At 43.9% G+C, this 20,200-nt stretch overlaps 1 protein-coding gene across 4 annotated transcripts in view; it reads left to right on the top strand.

Moving 5' to 3' along the window:
- The window catches only part of ZDHHC5 (zinc finger DHHC-type palmitoyltransferase 5), a 23,237-nt gene extending 3,095 nt beyond the window's left edge, over positions 1 to 20,142 (top strand). For all 4 annotated transcript variants that reach the window (XM_023654084.2, XM_014729521.3, XM_070228725.1 and 1 more), the window contains 11 exons: positions 997 to 2,191; positions 9,265 to 9,386; positions 12,897 to 13,054; positions 13,839 to 14,011; positions 14,166 to 14,268; positions 14,775 to 14,866; positions 15,311 to 15,443; positions 16,143 to 16,266; positions 16,928 to 17,040; positions 17,478 to 18,337; positions 18,810 to 20,142. In XM_023654084.2, the coding sequence (XP_023509852.2) occupies positions 2,088 to 2,191; positions 9,265 to 9,386; positions 12,897 to 13,054; positions 13,839 to 14,011; positions 14,166 to 14,268; positions 14,775 to 14,866; positions 15,311 to 15,443; positions 16,143 to 16,266; positions 16,928 to 17,040; positions 17,478 to 18,337; positions 18,810 to 18,975 (2,148 nt within the window). In that variant the 5' untranslated portion in view covers positions 997 to 2,087 and the 3' untranslated portion in view covers positions 18,976 to 20,142. The remainder of the gene's footprint in view (positions 1 to 996; positions 2,192 to 9,264; positions 9,387 to 12,896; positions 13,055 to 13,838; positions 14,012 to 14,165; positions 14,269 to 14,774; positions 14,867 to 15,310; positions 15,444 to 16,142; positions 16,267 to 16,927; positions 17,041 to 17,477; positions 18,338 to 18,809) is intronic.
- Positions 20,143 to 20,200: the final 58 nt, after the last annotated feature.

Below are 20,200 nucleotides of genomic sequence, written 5' to 3' on the forward strand. Positions count from 1 at the left end.
CCAAGTTGTCATGACTGGGCAGGCGGTGTAATGGATGAGAAAGAGGTAGAAAGGGTTTTTGTCGGCAAAGGGCTGTGTGAACTCTTGGGTTCTGAACCTGGTTGCTCAAGTGATTCAGTGGAATGGCCTCAGGCATTCTCCAGCCTTCAATTTTGTGGAGTGGGATAAGGGACTGTGTCACCAGATAATGTGAGTTAAGTGCTTTGAGATCACTAGATGAAAAGCATCCTATGAAATTCAAAGCGCTAGTGTTATTTTGCTACTACCATCAACAGAAATAATTGTTATTCTTAATCATATCTGGGAAGGTGGGGCAAGTTGACTTCCTAACAGGCCAGTGTAGGAATAAAAAACTGTTGAATTGGAAAGAAAAGGACCAGCCCTTATGATGCCTCAGTTTCTCATAGAGGACATCTCACTTTTCAGTGCAAGAACATTTCTCACCTAGGTTCTTTCATGGGTTATTCCAGAAGACCAAAAATTCGGCTTCTGCCTCTGCAGAGTTATAACTAAAAAGCATAGAGGGATGAGAGAGAGAGAGAGAGATGTACACAGAAAGGAAATGAGACTTACTGTCCTAATTTTGAGGTTATTTTTTTTTTCTTTTTTCATTGTATCAATATGTACTCTCTGTCCAAAGAGAAACCTCTTTTCTAGGACTGCTCTTGCTGCTGTGCCCTTGTTTGTTTTTAGATTTTGATATTCTTGATATTTGTTACTGCCCTTTGGTGTGAGGTGAGATGGGCCCCTTATGAAAGCTTGTTCTTTGATGACCTTCGGCCAGGTGACGCCATGTTCTTCTCTTTCCAAAATGAACAGTACTTAGAAGAGTGAAGGATTCTGAATCCCTTGTCCCCCTAATTCACAGACCTTTCCCACCTACACAGAAGTGAAGAGCAAAGGCACTTTTAACAGAGTAGCCTGTGGGGTTTTAGTCTTGATGTTGTTAAATACTCTGAAAGAATTTCTCTGATAAAGGTTCTTGTTTTTCTCCAGGTGAGGCACCGTAAGCCAGTTGAACTCTGCATCCAGAAAGCCCAAGATTGAAGAAGAAAGATCAGAGACGTTGACTAACCTGGAAACAGGGACCTCTTTGGAACTTTGTTTTCATCCGCATTACCCTTTCAAAAGTATCTTCGAACAGAATTGATTTCATCTTATTTTGCTTATTGGGAAGAACATGGCTTCAGGGATTTTACATTTCCCTTTAGTTTTGCATGAACTCTATAGGAAACAGAGCCCTTAAAGGGCTTGGGAATAATAAGAAGAGATTGAAGACAGACAAGCTTGCTCTCTCTCTCCTATTTTCCCTCCCCCTTCAAAGAAAAGGATTTACAACTCAACCCTGTAACAGCTGCTGCCCAGCTTTAGCCATCAAGAGAAAATAAATAAAATTAAACCACCATTGCCAGACGACAAGCCCTGAAGTCAAGGTGTGGGAGTGGTGGCATTGAGAAAACTGCCTAAAAAGGACAAGGACTGCAGTAGAAACAGCTTCTCTAAAGCTGGAAGGGGCCCCAGGTTCCTTCATGGATTAAAATAGAATCACAGGGCACACCTCTTTTAGGTGCAGCTCACATTTTGTGGAAGTGTGGTAGTCGTGGAGGTGCTGCAGTGTCTCCTCGGAAGAATTTTTCCTTGCCCGAAGTGTCCTGCTCTGCCCTGATATTATCCCCTTCTTTCCTTTTGAAGACTTGCCTCCATCCATGAGCTATTCCTTGATCTGTCTGACTGCCCATGTTCTCCACCTGCAACCATTTGCATGTGTACAGCCTACTGTTTGTCTCCAATTTTTAAATTGTACAAGTTGTATTTCTTAATCTCTCCTTCTGCCTTGTTCTGGGGAGGTGGTTATTCATCGTTTGGAATCACCTTTCCCCCTCCCATGTGCTTTCCTTCATTTGAGATCTTTTGACCTTTGGTTTTTATTTGGGAGGGGGAAGGGTGATAATTTTAAATTTTCTGTTTCCCTGGTTTCCCTCTGTACTCTTCTCTCCGTTGTTTCCCTCATCCCATTTTCTTGTCTGTTCTGCCGCTGTGTGGGCCTGGGCTATGCGGCAGGGCAGATCTCCCATCAGAGCTCCAACATGCCCGCAGAGTCTGGAAAGAGATTCAAACCCAGCAAGTATGTTCCGGTCTCAGCAGCCGCCATCTTCTTAGTGGGAGCTACGACCCTCTTCTTTGCCTTCACGTGAGTTTTCTCCCAGCGGTGGTATTTGAGGGGGTGTTGGGGGGGGGGTGGTAATTTGGGGGTATTTCTGTGGGGGGGTGAGGGGGTATTTTTTCACTTGAGTTTTTCTAGTTGGCTTTAAAGCCAAGTGACTGGGAGTGCTTGATGTTTGATACAGGTAAATCCAAATCCCAGAGGCATGGTGAGAAGAGTGAGAAAAATCCTGTCCTCTTGGACTTGTTATAAATTTTGTTCCTTTGAATCCTCTACCTTCCTCTGCCTCCCTTCCTCTGGAATCCCAGATGTCTTCATATTTTCCTACCCAGTTCCATCATTAGATGATCCTGATCTAGGAAGGAAGTGAGAGGAAACCACCAGAGAGGCTTGAAGCAGCTTAAGTAATCAGTTCTATGAGAGAGAGAGAACTAGACTAGACGAAAGGTTTTTCAGATGGTAATGGCTTTTCTCAGGATGTCTGAAGCTTGGATTTGAGATTGTGGGAACTGAGAGTACTGGAGAATTTCAGAATTGATTGAGAAGATATACCAGTGGGAAGGTTTTGCCTTTTAGTGTTGTTCAGATGGTTTGCTCTGTATTCTTAAGAGCTGGAGCCTGGAGAACTGGAGGCCGCTGGGAAAGGGCAAGTTTTACTTAGGAAGGGAGTCCTAGAAGACTTCCTTTACATTAGTTCCTTCTGAAGGGAATGGCAGTAATTCTCCCGTTCCCTGGTCTCATTAGGAAAAGCAGTTGGTATTGAAAGATTTCCCACTTAGGATATTCAGACTTTGTTCATCTGCTTGTTACCGGAGGAAACTGATTTATCCTTCCCCTTTTCCCCAGTATTTGAGCTGTCGACCACCTGGCAAGCATTTTTGCTGTTACCTGCTTATAAATGAACATGGACCAGGCTTCTGAGCCTTAAACTGTTGAGTCATTGAATTAGTGTTCTGGTTGTAGCTCTTGGAACAATCAGAGCGTGCTAGATTTTCTGAGGAGTTCACTTTGCCGTGATTCAGGCTCAAACCTAATTGTGAGGGGCTGTTTAGAGCAATGTGAGGTGGCTGGGAAGAGGAAGATAAAGAATTAAAGTGATAGGGAATAAAAGCAGTTTGGACTCATTGAAGGATGAATGAAACAGGAATTGCTGGGGTGGAGGCAGTTACTCTTATGGGCAGAAACACAGAACAGAAATTAAATCTGGTATAGGAGGGAAGGAAAACCCCCCAAGCTGAGCTTCAGATGCCAAAAGGAATTCTAAAAAATATGGGTCGTTTGGCTAAAAGAGTCAGCAAAGTGATAGCGATGTTTTTCTGGTTAGTTTTTAAACAAGGACAGAATGAATGTATTATCTAAGGTAGGAGAATCATCCTATTTCTCACCTCTTCCTCTGAAGAGTGGAAGTTGCAGATTCTTTGGCCCCAGCTCTCCAGCCAGAGCATGCCTGCTGGATTTCTCAGGGGTCTGGAGCAGCCTTACTCTTTTCTATTTGACTTCTTTTCTTCCTAGTCCTTTTTCTCTTGCTTAAACTCAGTATGTTCAGTGTTCTGTCTTTCACACATTGACTACCAGTAAGGAAGAGTGAGTCTTCAGTATCACACTTGTTTTGGTTTCTGCTGTTATGGCCAGTATAGAGTCAACATTTTAACCAAGGGATGTTTATATGGGATCTTAGTATTCTTGTAGCAGCTGTGCTGTGTCAGAGGGATATACACAAGGTCTGTTTGACACCCTTAGAGCTGCTTAGTTGGGGAGGGTCTATTTTCCCAAAATGCAGAGCCTTTGGAGAAGCTAGGAAGTTCAGGGGAGTAAGTGGTTTCTGTCTTTCAGTTCATCTGTTCTTGAGAATAGGGCAAGTTCTTAACTTGGTGATCTGGAACCGTTGAAGTGCTTGGCTGGTTATACCAGTTTTGCCATCAAGAGGTGTCGTGACATAGGTGTTTTCTCAGCTGATTGTTGAAGCTATTTAACCTGCTTTCCCATTCCCTTCAGAAAAGTAGGGGCCCTCCTTATTCCATGGTCTCTCAGCCCTGGGACAAAGAATTTTGGAAGACAGTATTGACTCTATTTGAAATTATTGCCTCTAATCCAAAGTGAGAAAAGCCTTTAAGTCATAGTAAGACTTCTCCCTGGCAGCTTCCTCAGGACCAATTTTTGGGCTCCCTTTTCCATCTTAGGGTCTCTCCTGCCCACCTCCTGGAGACATAAACACGCTGTTTATCTTACTCTATCACCTTGCTCTTGGTGCCTCGGAAATTCTCATCTCTTCCTCACTGTCTGACCATACTAGTTCCAGGGCCAGCTTGTATCTGGGCTGAGGTGCTACTGTTCTCAGAAACTGTTCTCCCATGGGTTCTATCCCTTTTGAGGTTCAATTCTTTGAAGAAACACCTGTTTAAAACCATATACAACCTAAAAAAGAATTCATGGTTTCAAATAGAGATGAGAGGAAGGCTCTTCGAACCAGCTCCTATTTGGGGCCTTAAATCTGTAACCACTCTGTTGTCATTCTTCCATTCTCTTCACTAGGCCACAACGGTCTGTTCTTACATCAGTATAAGCCCCAGGTGAGAATTACTTTGGGACCTAGAGGACTGGGAATAGGAGGAAGAGTCCCTTTTAATTGGCAGGCGTAATTAGTGGAGGCATGTAGGCTTCAACTAATTAGGAACAATTTACCCTCCATTTTGCTTTGTCAAGTAGAGAAAGCTATAAGCAGAAGTTTTCAGTTGGATTTGGTCATCAAAAAATGGTGATCTGCCCCCAAGAAGCTTGAATAGAACAGTTGAGGCCTTCCCCCTAGACCTCTACTCCCTCTTGTTCACTGAATTTGTCCAGTACTAAAGCTCAGCGGGAGAGTTACTGAGGATCCTTTCTGAATTCTTTTCCCTTTTCACTATTTGGGAAGGAGAGTGGCTGCTAAAGTAACCCTCCCCCTCTCAATTCGGTGCTAGACTCTGCATTTAAGACAATGGGCCTGGAGCCCTAGCCATCTTGGTTTAGTCTCCTTTTGTGATTGGCAAGGGGGCAGTGCTAGGTAGTAGGAATGAGCACTGTTTGGGGGTCAGGAGACTTATTTTGGTAAAGTCTGTTAACCCTTGTGGACCTGTTTCTTCCTCTCTATAATGAGGATATTGACCTCGAGCAGTTTATTTAAGTATCATGACCCTTTTTTCAAGTGAGATCTTATGTGGAAATCGAGTATATAAAACATAAGAGCAAGGCTGCTCTGGTTCAAGTGAGGCTGGTGCTTAGAGGCTCAGCTACTTGGTGTCTCCTCTTTGCCTTCCTGGGGACCCCTGAGACTTTACTGGGCCTCCTGGAAATACCATTTGAAGTAAATCACTGAATTGTATCCCCAGAAGTCTCGAGCTGTGAGTTAAGTTGGCTACTGTCTCATTTTGTCTATTTCTAAAGTTGGCAGAGAGGGCATGGGAGTAAAATCTCTGCTGCCAGTGATCTGTGGGAAGGACAAAAGTCAGGGCTATCCAGAGATCCATGATGGTCTTTCCAATGTCCCGTACACCAGAGAGCTTGCTCCTTTTCACTTTCTACCTCTAGTCCCTCCTGACCCTTTTACCCACAGAGCTGGGCAACCTCAGTGACTCTCCCTCTGGTCCTTTTTTCATGACTGCAGAGGTGCTAGCACCTGATTTGAGTGGGAGCAGCCTCGTGATGTAGGGCATTAATTGAGCAGTGGTTGTTCCTTTTCCTTCCCACGTTGTTTTCTCATCCAGGAATAAGTGCCCAAGTCCTACATCTTGTACTCTGCTGCTTGAAAGTCTGAGTAAGACACGACAAATCAAGTGTTTTAAGAGAAACTTACGCACCCTGAAGGGGAGAGAGATTGTTTTCCCATAGAATCTTGAGGATCCCCAGGGGCAGGAAGTGGGATATTCATTTCAGCCTTGCCTCATCAAAAGAAACACTAGTCATGTACTCAAACTATGTGCTAGGCATGGGTGGAATGCATAGACCTATTCTTCAGGAGCTTACTGCCTCTGTTTTGAGTGTTCTTGAATCTCTAGTACATACCTCATAATAGGGGGAGTGGAATTAGGGATGAAGGTGGAGCTGGAATGATAATTGATGATGATGGTGATAGTTAGTAATGTTTTCCTTGTGTCTTCTATCTCCTGAATGCTCAGTATTAAGCCAGCTGGTTTAAAAAGAATCCCAGAATCTTTTCAAACATCGTCTCCTTCATTCTCATATCTGTATTATGTAGCTGAAGTAATAAGCTTGGAGAGTTTCCTGTGGATTACCTAAGCCTACTGGCAAAGCATTGATCAAGATGGGATTAAAATCCAAAGCTTCTTGCTTCCTACTTTGTTTTTCTTACCAGGAACTTAAACAGTTTTTGTAATAGGAAGTGTTAGAGAGGGGTAGGAAACAGATTTTTAGGAGTGTGGGTATTGAATCCACTCTCCCAATTTTATTTGGCCGTGAAAACAGCAGTGCTGAATGGGTGGGCAGAAGAACCTGTTCTTCGTGGGATGGTATAAGTCTGAGAGTCTCATCAATGAGTCAGCCAGCCTGGGCTACAGCCACTCCCTATGCTTTGGAGCTCTATGATTACTGCCATAGGCTGAGGACAAGCCCCAGCAACTCCTCCTCAGCTCAGGCCTCATCTCCTTCCATCAAAGGCAACAGATTCAGACAGGCCACTTGGGGTGGTCACCTAGGAATCTGGCAAAGTACTATAGCAACGGCAAGCTTCTCCTCAAGCCAAGCACAATATAGGATATGGCGGGAACAGGCTGTGCTCACATATGCCTCTCCTTGGTGGGGTGTTCCCTCAGCTAGAGTGCTGAGGTTGGAAGCGATGGGTCTTTGATTTGAATCTGGGAACAAATACTGCCTGTGAAGTTGAGTAACTTGCATTATTTCTAGATACTGTTATTGCAGGGGTAACCTTTATTGGCAACTAGTGTTGGAACTCGATTCTAGGATTACACACTTCAACTGAGATGGGTTGATATCAAGAAGCTTGTAGGGGTAAAGTTCATTATCCAGGGTAGGTGGTTGGCAGGATACCCATGAAATTGAGTGATTTGCTTTGTTTGGAAATGCAGAAGCTGAAGAAAGAATGGGGTTGCAAAGATTGACATCTGGGCTTGTGAGGGGGCTGTTGTCTCTTTCTCATTCACCTTAGTTTCCCGCAGGGATGGAGGTATCCTTATTTTTTCAGAAGCTCAAGAGGCCACAGTAGCCAGTTCTAGGAATGAGACTTTTAAATCATGGGCACCTCAGTGTTCTGAGGATTTAATTTCTTTCTCCCTTCTAATTATCTTCCCAGGCTGTAGGAATCAAGTGAGTCACCCTTTCTCCTCTTCCCTGGTCGGAAATTGAAGTGACAGCTAATACTAGGGAGGGGTTCCGACCTGGATGACTGGTTTTCAGTTTCTCTCCCTCCCTCCTAAGGAGCCTAGGATATCAGGCTTTGGGTGGGGCTGTGTATGGACTCTTCCTTCTTGATTGTATTCCACCCCAAACCCTGTCAAGGTAAGGGGACGTCTTTTCTGAACCAAAGAATCCCCAGAGGAAGAGGCTTCCGTAGGAGATTTTGACAGAATAAAACTAGAGCTGTGACTGAAGGTCTGTCCTGCCCTTGAAATCAGTGCCTTCACTCTACATTATTTTGTCTCCCAATTACGTACTGAACTGTCAAGAGATGCAAAGAGTTAATTGCTATTTACTATCTAAAAAGCCAGCATGTAATAAATATTTACTTCACTTTTTTTTTTAAATGAACGGCTTAATGGAATTTGAATAAATGGATGGTGGTGGCAGAGACTTGTGAGATGCTTTGTGACAGTCTTGTCTCTTATCATTAGTTTATTTATGTCTCATTAAGAAGCTCAATTCCTGTGAATTGTTCTGAATCACTGTTCAGGGCTACGCTTTTTGTTTTGATGGAGACAGATCACCTCTCTTAACAGAACCCAGGACTGCTGTGGATTAATTCTCCAGACTCATTTACTGTCTTGTTCTCCCGGCCCCTTTTTCCTTTCCTTCAGTGAACTCTTCTTTCCTTGTGACTGGTCTAGATAAAGGGGACAAGGACAGATGCTGTCCTAATTCCAGAGATTAAGTTCTCAGCCACAAAGTAGATTAGGGTATTTAGCCGCTGTCTTGTAATGGGAAGTTCCTCCTGAACTGAGACAGGAGAGAGGGCGTTTGATACTACTGACAAAGCAAGCAGCATATCAGATGTTCTTCTGAAACTTCCAGCTCCCAGGAAGTCACCACAGAAAGGAAGAGTTCTTGCAGCAGTCCTGCTTAGACTCAAATCCTAGCAGAGACTGAGCTTAATCCTGGTCTAGGGCACTCTTTTTTTGTCAAAGAAAAGTTACCTAAAGTATGTCTCTTGATTTGACCCTGTGGAATACTGGATATGTTGGGCCAGTTTCTTTTGATTTAGGGCTGCTATCTTGTCTTTTTTTTCTCCTCCACTCTTCATCTCTAGACCTCAAGGGGTCCAGTTCTGTGACTTGATGTCCATCCTTATTGTTATGTTGTGTTTTTTTTTTCTTTTCTCCACCTTGAAATCTAGCCTCTAGTTGAATAAAACTCTCAGGAATATTTGACGCAGTGAAGAAACTTTAGGCAGTTGAGAGTGGTTCAAAGCCAGCTGGGAGCCAGAGAGGCAGCTGGTATCCCATGCTTTGGGCCACTGTGCAGGTCAGTGGGGCATGGCTGGGATCCAGAAGCCTCAGGCTGCTCCAGAGAAGGGAATGTAGCTGGTGTCACTTACATACTCAGTCCCTAGCTCTTGTGCCTGGTTTAAAAGGGGATAAGGACAGATTCCAAAACATGGAAAGATAGACAGGGGAATAATGAATCTGAAGAACATAGACCTTAGTGCAAGGGGTTATGGTAGGAGGGTTTCTGAGTTCTGTAGCTTGATCTAAAATGAGCATTTCTGTGGGAAAATAGGCCCGCTTGTTGGGAAGGATAAAGATAATTTGAGACAGCAAAAGTGAACCACACAAGATTTATATATAGGTGTGAGGGCTGAATCTTTGTAGATTTTCGTATGGTTGGTGTCCCAAAGTGTTAGAGGCAGCCCCTCATTTTCTTTATTATCTGTGCAGCTGTCCAGGACTAAGCCTCTATGTGTCACCTGCAGTGCCCATCTACAATGCGATTGTTTTTCTCTTTGTGCTGGCCAACTTCAGCATGGCCACCTTCATGGACCCAGGGATTTTCCCTCGAGGTAAGATCTCACTCTCCTCTCTTGGAAGCTCCTTACTACCTTTGAAAAATAATGATTTTTAGACACACACATTTGATCCTGGGCGTTAGGAGTCCTCAGGTTTTGGGATTTCTTGTATAGTCTAATGATGTAAGGCAGGTCAGGGTCTTCAGGAATATATGTCACAACTTCTAGCCATGTGATTCACTTTGGGTCAACTCTGTGATTTTCCGTTATTCATTCAGCAGAGATTTATTTCAAGCATATGGGTTGGGCATTAATGCTAGGTACAATAATATCTAAGATGAATTAGGCAGTTGTAATGGTGTGATACAGACTGTAATAGAGGCATGATCAAGGTTCTGTGAGATCATAGAAAAGGGTACACTTATATCTGCCCAGATAAATTGGTGAAATGCTGCTAAGGGGAGGTAGGAAAGACTACCAAGTAGAGGATGGAAGGGAAGGGTGTTCTAGGCAGAGGAAGCAGCGTGTGTAGATGCTTGTAACCATGAAATGCTGAACTCAGTTGGGTGGAAGATAGAGGGCATGGTGGGACCAGAAAGGGGCAGGAGATAAACCCAGAGCCAAATTGTGAAAGATTTTATATGCTAAATTAAATAGATTATATTTCTTCCTTTGGACAACAAAGAGGTCTTTAATTGGAGGAATCACAGAATCAGATTTCCTTTTATAAAAATAATTCTTGTAAGAATGTACAGATAACTTTTGGGAGGATATTGCAATAATGCAAGCCAGATGAGACTTGAATTCAAGGTTGGATTTACAGATTTTTTGGAAGTAGACTGAACAGAATTTTTCATAACCAATTGCTTATTGCGGGAGAGCGAAAGGGTGAAGGAATTGTCTAGGGTAGTTTCACGGTTCCTCACTTGGGAGACAAGTTGGATGCTGATTTTCATAAACCAAGATATGAGTTAAAGGAATGTTGAACAGGTTTGGAAGGAAGACAAAGAGAGCATCTCAGACATGTTGAATTTGGGAGACTTTTGGGTCATCCAGTGGGCAGTTGAGTAGTCAGAGTCAAAGACCTTGATCTCAGAGCCTTCAGCCATGTGGTATTTGAAGCAACAGTTGTAAGATTGTCTAGAGAAAGTAGAATGAGATTAGGACAGAACCAAGGTCAGACGTGACCATTATTGACTTTTTTTTTTTTTTTTTTTTTTTTTAGTATTGACATTTTAATAATGAGCAAAGAAGGAGGAGTCACTGAGAGGGATTGATCAGGAAAGGTTAGTAGGAGGAGAAACCGGACAGAGTGGGAACTAAGGAAAGTTCATGAAGTACCTGATGGTTGGCAGTATAAGAAATTAGACCCAATAATGTAGAAACTCAAAATTGCCCTTTGGTATGGAAACTCAGAAATTAGTGATCTTAACAAGAATAGTTTTTTCTTTTTTACAAGAATAGTTTTAATAGTGTGTTTGTGTGTATGTGTATATGTAATCGTTTGGAAGGCAGTGAATGGGAAATGAGGAAGCAGTCAGTGGGTATTAAGTTTACTCTTTCAAGAAGTTAAGCAGAGAAAGGAGAAGATGGAATATCTTCTGGGAGAGTTTTTTTTTTTTTAATGATACAGAAGGCTTTAGCATGTTGGTAGCATAAGGAGATTGAAGCAGAGAAGGGAGAGAAGCTGAAGCTGAGGAAAGGGGATAATTAAAGAGTGATGTTCTGTAGGAAGGAGATGCTTTCCTGTGCATGTTGAAAGGATTGTGCTTACAGAAGAAGTAGGCTGTTTCTGGGACAGGAGGTGAGAGGAAGAACCATCATTAGTGGAAAAAGTAAGAAGTAGAAAGAAGAGAAATTGATGAAGACTGTTGCTTATGATATCTACTTTTTCTCTCAAATGTAAAGTTACCCTGTAAGAGTGAGACAGATGGGATTGGGATAGCAACTTGAGTGAGATGAGATCTTTCTGAAATTCATTGTGCTCATCAAGCCTGTGTCACTACTTCATTTGTGACTTCTCTTTCAAAGATTAAGTGAGCTGGAGGAACTTTGAGTCCCTAAAGCCAAGGAGGGCTATTTTAGTGTTCATTTATCAAATATTTATTGCTCTCTTATATGGTAGGCCTTATTATGGTCATTTGAGATGATTTTTTTAAAAGGTCCTTGCTTTTAAATAGCTCAGTGTAGAAGGGAAGACATTTATATGAATAAATACTCTGTGATAAGTTAGAAGAGTAATCAAAGAATTATACAGTCATGCACCACATAATAACTTTTTGGTCAACGATGGACCACCTAACATGATGGTGGTCCCATAAGATTAGTATTGTACAGCCTAGGTGTGGGGAAGGCAATACCATCTGGGTTGGTGCAAGTATACTCTCTGATGTTTGCACAACGCCAAAATCACCTAATGACGCATTTCTCAGAACAAGTCCCCGTCATTAAGTGAAGCATGACTGTGGTACTTTAAGACAAGAAAGGGCTCACTTCTGGTAGATGATGGTGTGGAAGGATCAGATATTTCAAAGTAAGTAGCATTTGAATTTTTTTCTTTAAAAGAAAAGCTCCTTGTAAAAAAGTAAAGATTTTAGTCAGTAGTGAATATTCATTATGTAGAAAGTATAAAAAAGACAAATAATACCTATAATTTCACAGCCGAGAGATAACTGCTATTATATTGTATATTTCCTTCAAATATTTTGAAGATTTATATATATAATATTTATATATACCATGTATCTGTAGCATATGTGTATGTATTTTTATTTCTGTTTTCAAAATGGGATCTTTTGTTTGCACAGTTCTTTACCTTGCATTTTTTCACTTATTTATATTGTAAGCATTTCCCTAAGTCAGTAAATTTGAAAACTTATTTTTTAGTACCTAATGTCATCACTTGTTTAATTTTTCCTTCCTACATGTGTTTTTTCCTACATTAATAATAAAAAGTAAGAATTGCACACTGTAGATGAGAAGGCAAATAATGTTCTTTAAGTTTTGGAGTGGGATGGTGGGTTTCTGATAGCCGAAAACTGAAAGGGCATTCAGGTAAAGAGACAAACAACACTGAAATATGTATAGGGAATTAATAGAGTAGGGGCAGACCTTTTGAGCAAGGGGTTTGTGCTTGGGAAAAGGTTGGTGTTAGTTGCTCTTTTGGATTACTATAGTTCAGTCGTGTACTTTGTAGATACTGAACTGTTGTGCAAACTCATGATATATGTGCTTTGTTATGTAAATTATCTATTTCTTTTAAAATATTTTCATCATATGTAAACCAGGAATATTAGCATACCCATATCAGCGCCACCTCTGAGTCATACTCTCTTGAACCTCATTTCCCAGTGCAGAGATCAGTTGCTTCCTTATCTATGTTCCCATAGTGTTGTGTATAGATAGAGCTGATCTCACAGTGTTAGAGTTACTAGTTCCTAGTCTCTCTCACCCATTAGCCTGAATTCCTTGAAAGCAGAGGCCATATTTTGAATATCACTGTATTCCTAGTGCCCAGTATGGTTCTAGCATGGTTGTTTTTCAATTAACTTTTCCTCTCTACAGCGGAGGAGGATGAAGACAAAGAAGATGACTTCCGAGCTCCTCTTTACAAAACAGTGGAGATCAAGGGCATCCAGGTGCGCATGAAATGGTGTGCCACCTGCCGCTTCTACCGTCCTCCTCGATGTTCCCACTGCAGTGTCTGTGACAATTGTGTGGAGGTAAGAACCCTGAGTAGGGTAAGCCTTGATGCTTAACCTAAGTTCTCTTCTTTCTACCCATAGAAGAAGAACTGAATCCTGTGGATTCTTGGCCTTGATTGAAATATAGTCCTGGCTGACTCCCTGGACTGTGTGTTCTAGCTCTCTCAAAAAGTGTTAGCGATGATGTACACATGAAAGGTGGAGCATAAATCTTCTTCTGTTACAGGAGGGACCCCCACTGGGCATAGGCTTTCCCAGCACTAAGATTCATAGCTCCAGCCTTCTTTCTCTTGGCTCATCTTTTTCGTTGTTTGTCCTGGCTTTGTGTTATTTCTTGCTTCCACTACAGCATGCTGTTGCATTAAAACTTTTCCATTATATTTCTCTTGTTCCCTGTCCTTCTCCAACTCTTGTCTTTTATTTTTAACCCTGTTTTCCAATCAATTTTTACTTAGCTTTAAGCAGTTGCCTACCAGATTTTCCTTCCAAGCCTCTTTCTCATGAATCTTGATTTTTTTGCAAAGCTTCTGACATCGATCCCTTTCAGTGTTCCTTGGTCACAAAGGATAAACTTTGAGAGATGGCCTTGGCCTTTGATTAACTTCTGGAAGGTTTTCCTTATAGATTGATAGAGCAGGATAAACTGCATGAAGCTGTTTTTAATTTTGCAACTAAATGATGATGATGATCACAAATTACTAAAAGCAACACTTAAGTTCTCCCATTTATACCTCTTCTTGACGGAAGTGATGTAGTGCTGTGGTCTGAGGATGCCTCTCAGTCTCTCTCTCTTTGCCCCTAGGAATTTGATCATCACTGCCCCTGGGTGAACAACTGTATTGGTCGCCGGAACTACCGTTATTTCTTCCTCTTCCTCCTTTCCCTGACAGCACACATCATGGGTGTGTTTGGCTTTGGCCTCCTTTACGTCCTCTACCACATGGAGGAACTCTCAGGGGTCCGCACGGCTGTCACGTATCCTTCAAGCCTGTGGGTTGTGGGATTGGGAGGGGAAAGAATGAGGAAAGGTGAGTCCTGTGGTAGTGAGGGTCAAAGGGAAGATGGCTACAGTATGGGCTGAGGAAGGTGAGAGCATGTTTCTCTGTTCTCCTTGACTGTTTGGCTTCAGAATGGCAGTGATGTGTGTGGCTGGCTTATTCTTCATCCCTGTAGCTGGCCTCACGGGATTTCACGTGGTGCTGGTGGCTAGGGGACGCACAACCAATGAACAGGTACAGGGAGAAGTGATGGGAGACTCCTGCAGAGCAGGGCTTGTGTCCCTTAGCCCTCTGATTAGTGTATAGCATAGTGCTTTCACAAATGCTTAATGAATACTTTTTATGATGATGTGTCCGAGTTCCTCACGTAAGCATGGGAACAGAGACCATTTCTTGTTAACATTTACAAAATGCCCACTATATACTGGGCAATTTGGGCTCTGAGCTTATAGAAACAATAAAAGACCTGGGCGAACCCTCAAGAAGCTGACAGTGCTGCTTAACGGAAAACAGTTTTTTTCGTGCATATAATAATAGCTAACCTTATTTGCTTATCTTATGTTTATTATCTCAGTTTTCAATATTCAGAGAGCTATTTATCCCCATTTTACATGAGGTTTACTCATTTTTACATCTCCCAGGTAGAGGGTGCACAGTAATTTGTCATTGATTTGTGTTTTGGCCTTTGGAAGTGAAGGTCCCATTGTGTGGTTGATCTGGCCCTTTTTTCCTCCCTCTAGGTTACGGGTAAATTCCGGGGAGGTGTGAACCCCTTCACCAATGGCTGCTGTAACAATGTCAGCCGTGTACTCTGCAGTTCCCCAGCACCCAGGTACATCTACCTCTTTGGGTTCACCTTTGGTCAAAACTTGTCTTCTTTGGGCTTGTTCTGGTATAGGGGAGGTCTGGTGGGAGGCTGCCTTTTAAGAAGGGTTCTTCTAAGAAGTCGCCAGGGGAGAGACTTGCCATCCTTTAGTGGGCCCTGTGAGTTTAGTTGATATTCTTTAGGTATTCTCCCTTGAGAATTGAGAATTATTCTCCTTTGAGAGTTGAGGGTGAGATTTACTTCTGAGTGCCTTGTGCTCGCTATCTGCCCAGAGGCCTAGTCTTGCTGCAGTTCTTCATGATTTCAAAGGAATCAGTTCAACGCTGACTTTTTTCACTGTCCTGGTAGGACTGTTTCTTGTATTTGTAAAAATTTTTTACACAAGTAGGCAACCAAAAGATATTTTTGAATGAATGAATGAATGAAAGCCTTCTCACTCTTGATACACAGGTATTTGGGGAGACCAAAGAAAGAGAAGACAATTGTCATCAGACCTCCCTTCCTTCGACCAGATGTGTCAGACGGGCAGATAACTGTGAAGATCATGGACAATGGCATCCAGGGAGAGCTGAGGAGAAGTAAGGTGAGGAGTTTAGAGGAGTCAAGCTAGATAATTGCGGACTCTCACTCAGGGCAAAGAGATGGAAACTTGTTTTGGTTTACATCTCAGAGTGTTTATCACTTTCTGACTTGTGTTAAAATTACTTAAATACATATCTTCTTTTCTCCATTAGATTGTAAGTTCTTTGTTTTTAAGATTTTATTTTTTTCCTTTTTCTCCCCAAAGCCCCCCTGGTATATAGTTGTATATTCTTAGTTGTGGGTCCTTCTAGTTGTGGCATATGGGATGCCGCCTCAGCATGGCCCGACTAGCGGTGCCATGTCCGTGCCCAGGATTCGAACAGGTGAAACCCTGGGCTACCATAGCGGAGCGTGGGAACTTAACCACTCAGCCACAGGGCAGCCCCTAGATTGTAAGTTCTTTGACAGTAGAAATTGAGTTCATTCATTTCCATGTCTTCATAGGACTCAATACAGTAGTTTGCACATGGTAGGAGCTTGATAAGTAGTAGTTGGTGGAAATGAACAAATAAGTGACAGAATTAAACCCTTGCTGACAACTTCTCTTTATCCAGTACCATCCCCAAACTGACTCTTGTCTTCCAGTTCGTTTGGAAATATATGATAATCGACTTCCCAACCCCCATTCTTATGCCAGTTCCATACTTTGAGTTGCCCTAATGCCCAGTTCTCCAAATCTGACTTCCCCTCCTTTATGCAGTCTAAGGGAAGCCTGGAGATAACAGAGAGCCAGTCTGCGGATGCTGAACCTCCACCACCTCCTAAGCCAGACCTGAGCCGTTACACGGGGCTACGAACACACCTCACCCTGGCTACTAATGAGGGTAAGGACAACGGCAGGAGTGAGGAGGTTACTTGTGAGCTATAGAGAGGAGACAGGCAAGGGCTGGGAGGTAGTACTGGTCGTGTGGCTGAGAGCATCCAACAGGTAGTACCTGAGCCACTTCTTTTGACAGCTGGGAGAAAGGGAATGCCAGTTAGCTATCGGCAGTGAATTGGACTGTTGTAGGGGGAAGTGTGAACCTCTAGACAGACCATAGAACATCCCAGACCTGTTTGATAGGTTCACTCTGAGTTCTGGGCTGGTATGAGTCTTTAGTCTTTTTTTTTTTTTAAAGATTTTATTTTTCCTTTTTCTCCCCAAAGCCCCCTGGTACATTGTTGTGTATTTTTTTTAGTTGTGGGTCCTTCTAGTTGTGGCATGTGGGATGCCGCCTCAGCATGGCTTGATGAGCAGTGCCATTTCCGCGCCCGGGATCCAAACTGCCGAAACTCTGGATCGCCAAAGCGGAGCGCGCGAACCCAACCACTTGGCCACGGGGCCAGCCCCGAGTCTTTAGTCTTGAATTCAGCAAAATCATGTTTCTGGGACTTCCTTTTGCTGAGTCTGTTCCTGCCTTATTCTCCTCTTGTTCTTTAAGGAACTCTAGCCAGGTTAAGAGAACAGCTTGTAAAGTGGTGCCCCTTGGGCCTTTTTTCCTGCAGATACCAGCCTCTTGGGCAAGGACAGTCCCCCTACACCTACCATGTACAAGTATCGGCCAGGCTACAGTAGCAGCAGTACATCAGCCGCCATGCCTCATTCTTCCAGCGCCAAGGTACTGAGAACCCTCTAAGAATTGGGATCGTAATGTATGCCAACTATTCTGGGAAAAAGATTGGGAGAAGGGAAGGAAGAGGCAGAGGGAAGAAAAGAAAACAAAAGGCATTTTACTAATTGTTGGCATTAGTAGGATTGAATCTCCTTGATAGTGTGTCCTTCATCAAGGAGGGGCCAAAGCAGCCTACTAGATAAAGGCACTGCTTATAGCATCATATGTGAATTCTTAAGCCTCATCTTCTACATCTTAAATTGAAATATTTGTACCAACTCATAGATTTGCTTTAGAGGTTAAACAAGATAATGCATGTAAAAGTTCTAAGCATATTGCTGGCATATAACAAGTATTGTTTTTGACTGACTCCATGGGCTCTGGGGCCTAGCATCTGTCACAAGGGGAGGAGCACTAAGAGCTTGCTTTACTTTCTCCCTCAGCTGAGTCGTGGGGACAGCTTGAAGGAGCCGACCTCGATTGCAGAGAGCAGCCGCCATCCCAGCTACCGCTCGGAGCCCAGCTTGGAGCCAGAGAGCTTCCGTTCTCCCACCTTTGGCAAGAGTTTTCACTTCGATCCACTATCCAGTGGCTCACGCTCCTCCAGCCTCAAGTCGGCCCAGGGCACAGGCTTTGAGCTGGGCCAGTTGCAGTCCATTCGTTCAGAGGGCACAACCTCCACCTCCTATAAGAGCCTCGCCAACCAGACACGCAATGGAAGCCTATCTTATGACAGCCTGCTCACTCCTTCAGACAGCCCTGATTTTGAGTCAGTGCAGGCAGGGCCTGAGCCAGACCCACCTTTAGGCTACACCTCTCCCTTCCTGTCAGCCCGGCTGGCCCAGCAACGGGAAGCCGAGAGGCACCCACGTTTGGTGCCAACCGGCCCAACACACCGAGAGCCCTCACCAGTCCGGTACGACAATCTGTCGCACCATATCGTGGCCTCCCTCCAGGAACGAGAGAAGCTGCTACGCCACTCACCCCCACTCCCAGGCCGTGAGGAAGAACCAGGCTTGGGGGACTCAGGCATTCAGTCAACACCAGGCTCAGGCCATGCCCCTCGTACTAGTTCCTCCTCAGATGATTCGAAGAGATCACCCTTGGGCAAGACTCCACTGGGACGCCCAGCTGCTCCCCGTTTTGGCAAGCCAGATGGGCTGAGGGGCCGGGGACTAGGTTCCCCTGAACCAGGCCCAACTGCCCCATACCTGGGCAGATCTATGTCTTACAGCAGCCAAAAAGCCCCACCTGGTGTCTCTGAGACTGAAGAAGTGGCCTTGCAGCCATTACTGACACCCAAGTAAGTATTAGCCCATCCTGGCCTTCAGGGGACTTAAAATTAGCATACCGCCCTGTTAGCACACTGCCCTGCCAAAGGGATCAGGGCTACACTTGTACTCAGTGCCTGTAGACCCAGGATTAGCCTGCTTGTAGACAGGTCTTCGTTTTCACTCTCACTCCGCTGCCTTCATGGGCCATTTCTGTTAAGAGACTGATGACAGATACTTTTTCTTAATCTTGTCTTCCTAAAAAGTAATTTATTTGCCTGAGAGTAAGCATGCAAGATAGCTGCTATTGGAGAGAAGGAATAAATAGAGGAGAAAGAGAATCAGGCTTGTTTTAAGCAGAGCAATAAAACAAAAGGGAATGTTTGTGTAAGAAAGTGTATATGTAGAAAAGTACCTCATTTTTTCTCTTAACTTTTTACACTGTCTCCCTTTTCTGTGTTTTGTGTCCCACTTCCTGACATCTCTCTCTTCTTTTCTTCCCAGAGATGAAGTACAGCTCAAGACCGCCTACAGCAAATCCAACGGGCAGCCCAAGAGCATAGGCTCAGCCTCCCCTGGCCCAGGCCAGCCACCTCTCAGTAGCCCCACAAGGGGAGGAGTCAAAAAGGTGTCAGGGGTGGGTGGCACCACCTATGAGATTTCGGTGTGAGATTTTGGCACCTCCCCTCCCCCATGCCTCTGCGCCTACACCAAAGGGCCCCAGGTGGCCACCTTCCTTTCCTCAAGGGGCTCCTCTCCCCTGCATGGACATTTTTTAAACTACCGAATCCAAGAGGATGAGGAGTGTTTTATAAAATGCAGTGGGGTTGGGGAGTCAGAGAGTTGGGGCCCTGAGACTGGGGTAGTAAACCCCCTTCACCTTTTAAGACCTTCCCTTCCTTAACCCCTGGACCAGACTCAGTGGACATTTGTGCAATTGCTCGCCCTGGAGGGAACCAGATCATTTTTAAACCAGAAATAATTTTTTTTATTATTGTTACGGATTCTATTTTTTTCCTCTTCTGCGTTACCAGGTGTGTGTGTACATATATATATATATATATTATAAATATCAAAGAAATTATATATCTATCCTGGGATGGGAAAACGAGGGAGGGATATGTATAAGGAGGGGGATCTTACTCTTCCCATTCCTCAGACCAGCAGGAAAAGAGGGGAGACATCGATCAAGTCTTCCTTTTCCCCATGGTTCCCTCTCTTTTGTCCCAGTTACCAACTAAGGAAATAGCACCCCCTGTTGTTGGTGCTAAGTGATCAGGAAAGAAATCCGGGGAGAGGCGAGTCTGGGGTCTTGATCAGAGGAGGGAAGGACCTGGAGAGGAGAGTTAGTTTTCTAGGCTCATTGGCACTTAGCTTCCCCAGGAAAGGGGTCACAGCCCCATGACTTTGGTGGTGGTGGGGAGATCAGGAAAAGAGCTTGGCCGAGCTCCAGAAACAATATTGGATAATCCCCCCTCCTTGGGGGAGAGGTATTAGGGTGGGCTTCTTCAAGTCCCCTCTAAGCCTGCCCCGACTTCACACAGTTAACATTATTTTTAAATCCAAGGCCGGGAGAGAAGAATCCAAAAAGCAATATTTTTCATCACATGCCAAAAACTGGGATAGAGAGAAGGAGTGGCAGGCCTAGGCCCCTCCGATTGTCCCTTGGGGGTTACCCCTCAGCCCACCTCAGTATGGTGCTGGGTAGAGGGGATACCTGGGTTCTAACCTTTAAATAGGGGAGACCCCAGCCTCTAGACAGAGGCCCTTTTATTTTTTATTCTGATTAGCCATTTTAAACCAACAAGGAATAAAAAGAAATCCTGATCTAACCAGCTCCCCCTGACTTGTGTTATTTTGTCTGGTTAAGGCAGGGTGAGTGATCTCTGGTGGGA

This window comes from Equus caballus, chromosome 12, assembly GCF_041296265.1.
Source record: "Equus caballus isolate H_3958 breed thoroughbred chromosome 12, TB-T2T, whole genome shotgun sequence".
NCBI classification, from domain to species: Eukaryota; Metazoa; Chordata; class Mammalia; order Perissodactyla; family Equidae; genus Equus; species Equus caballus.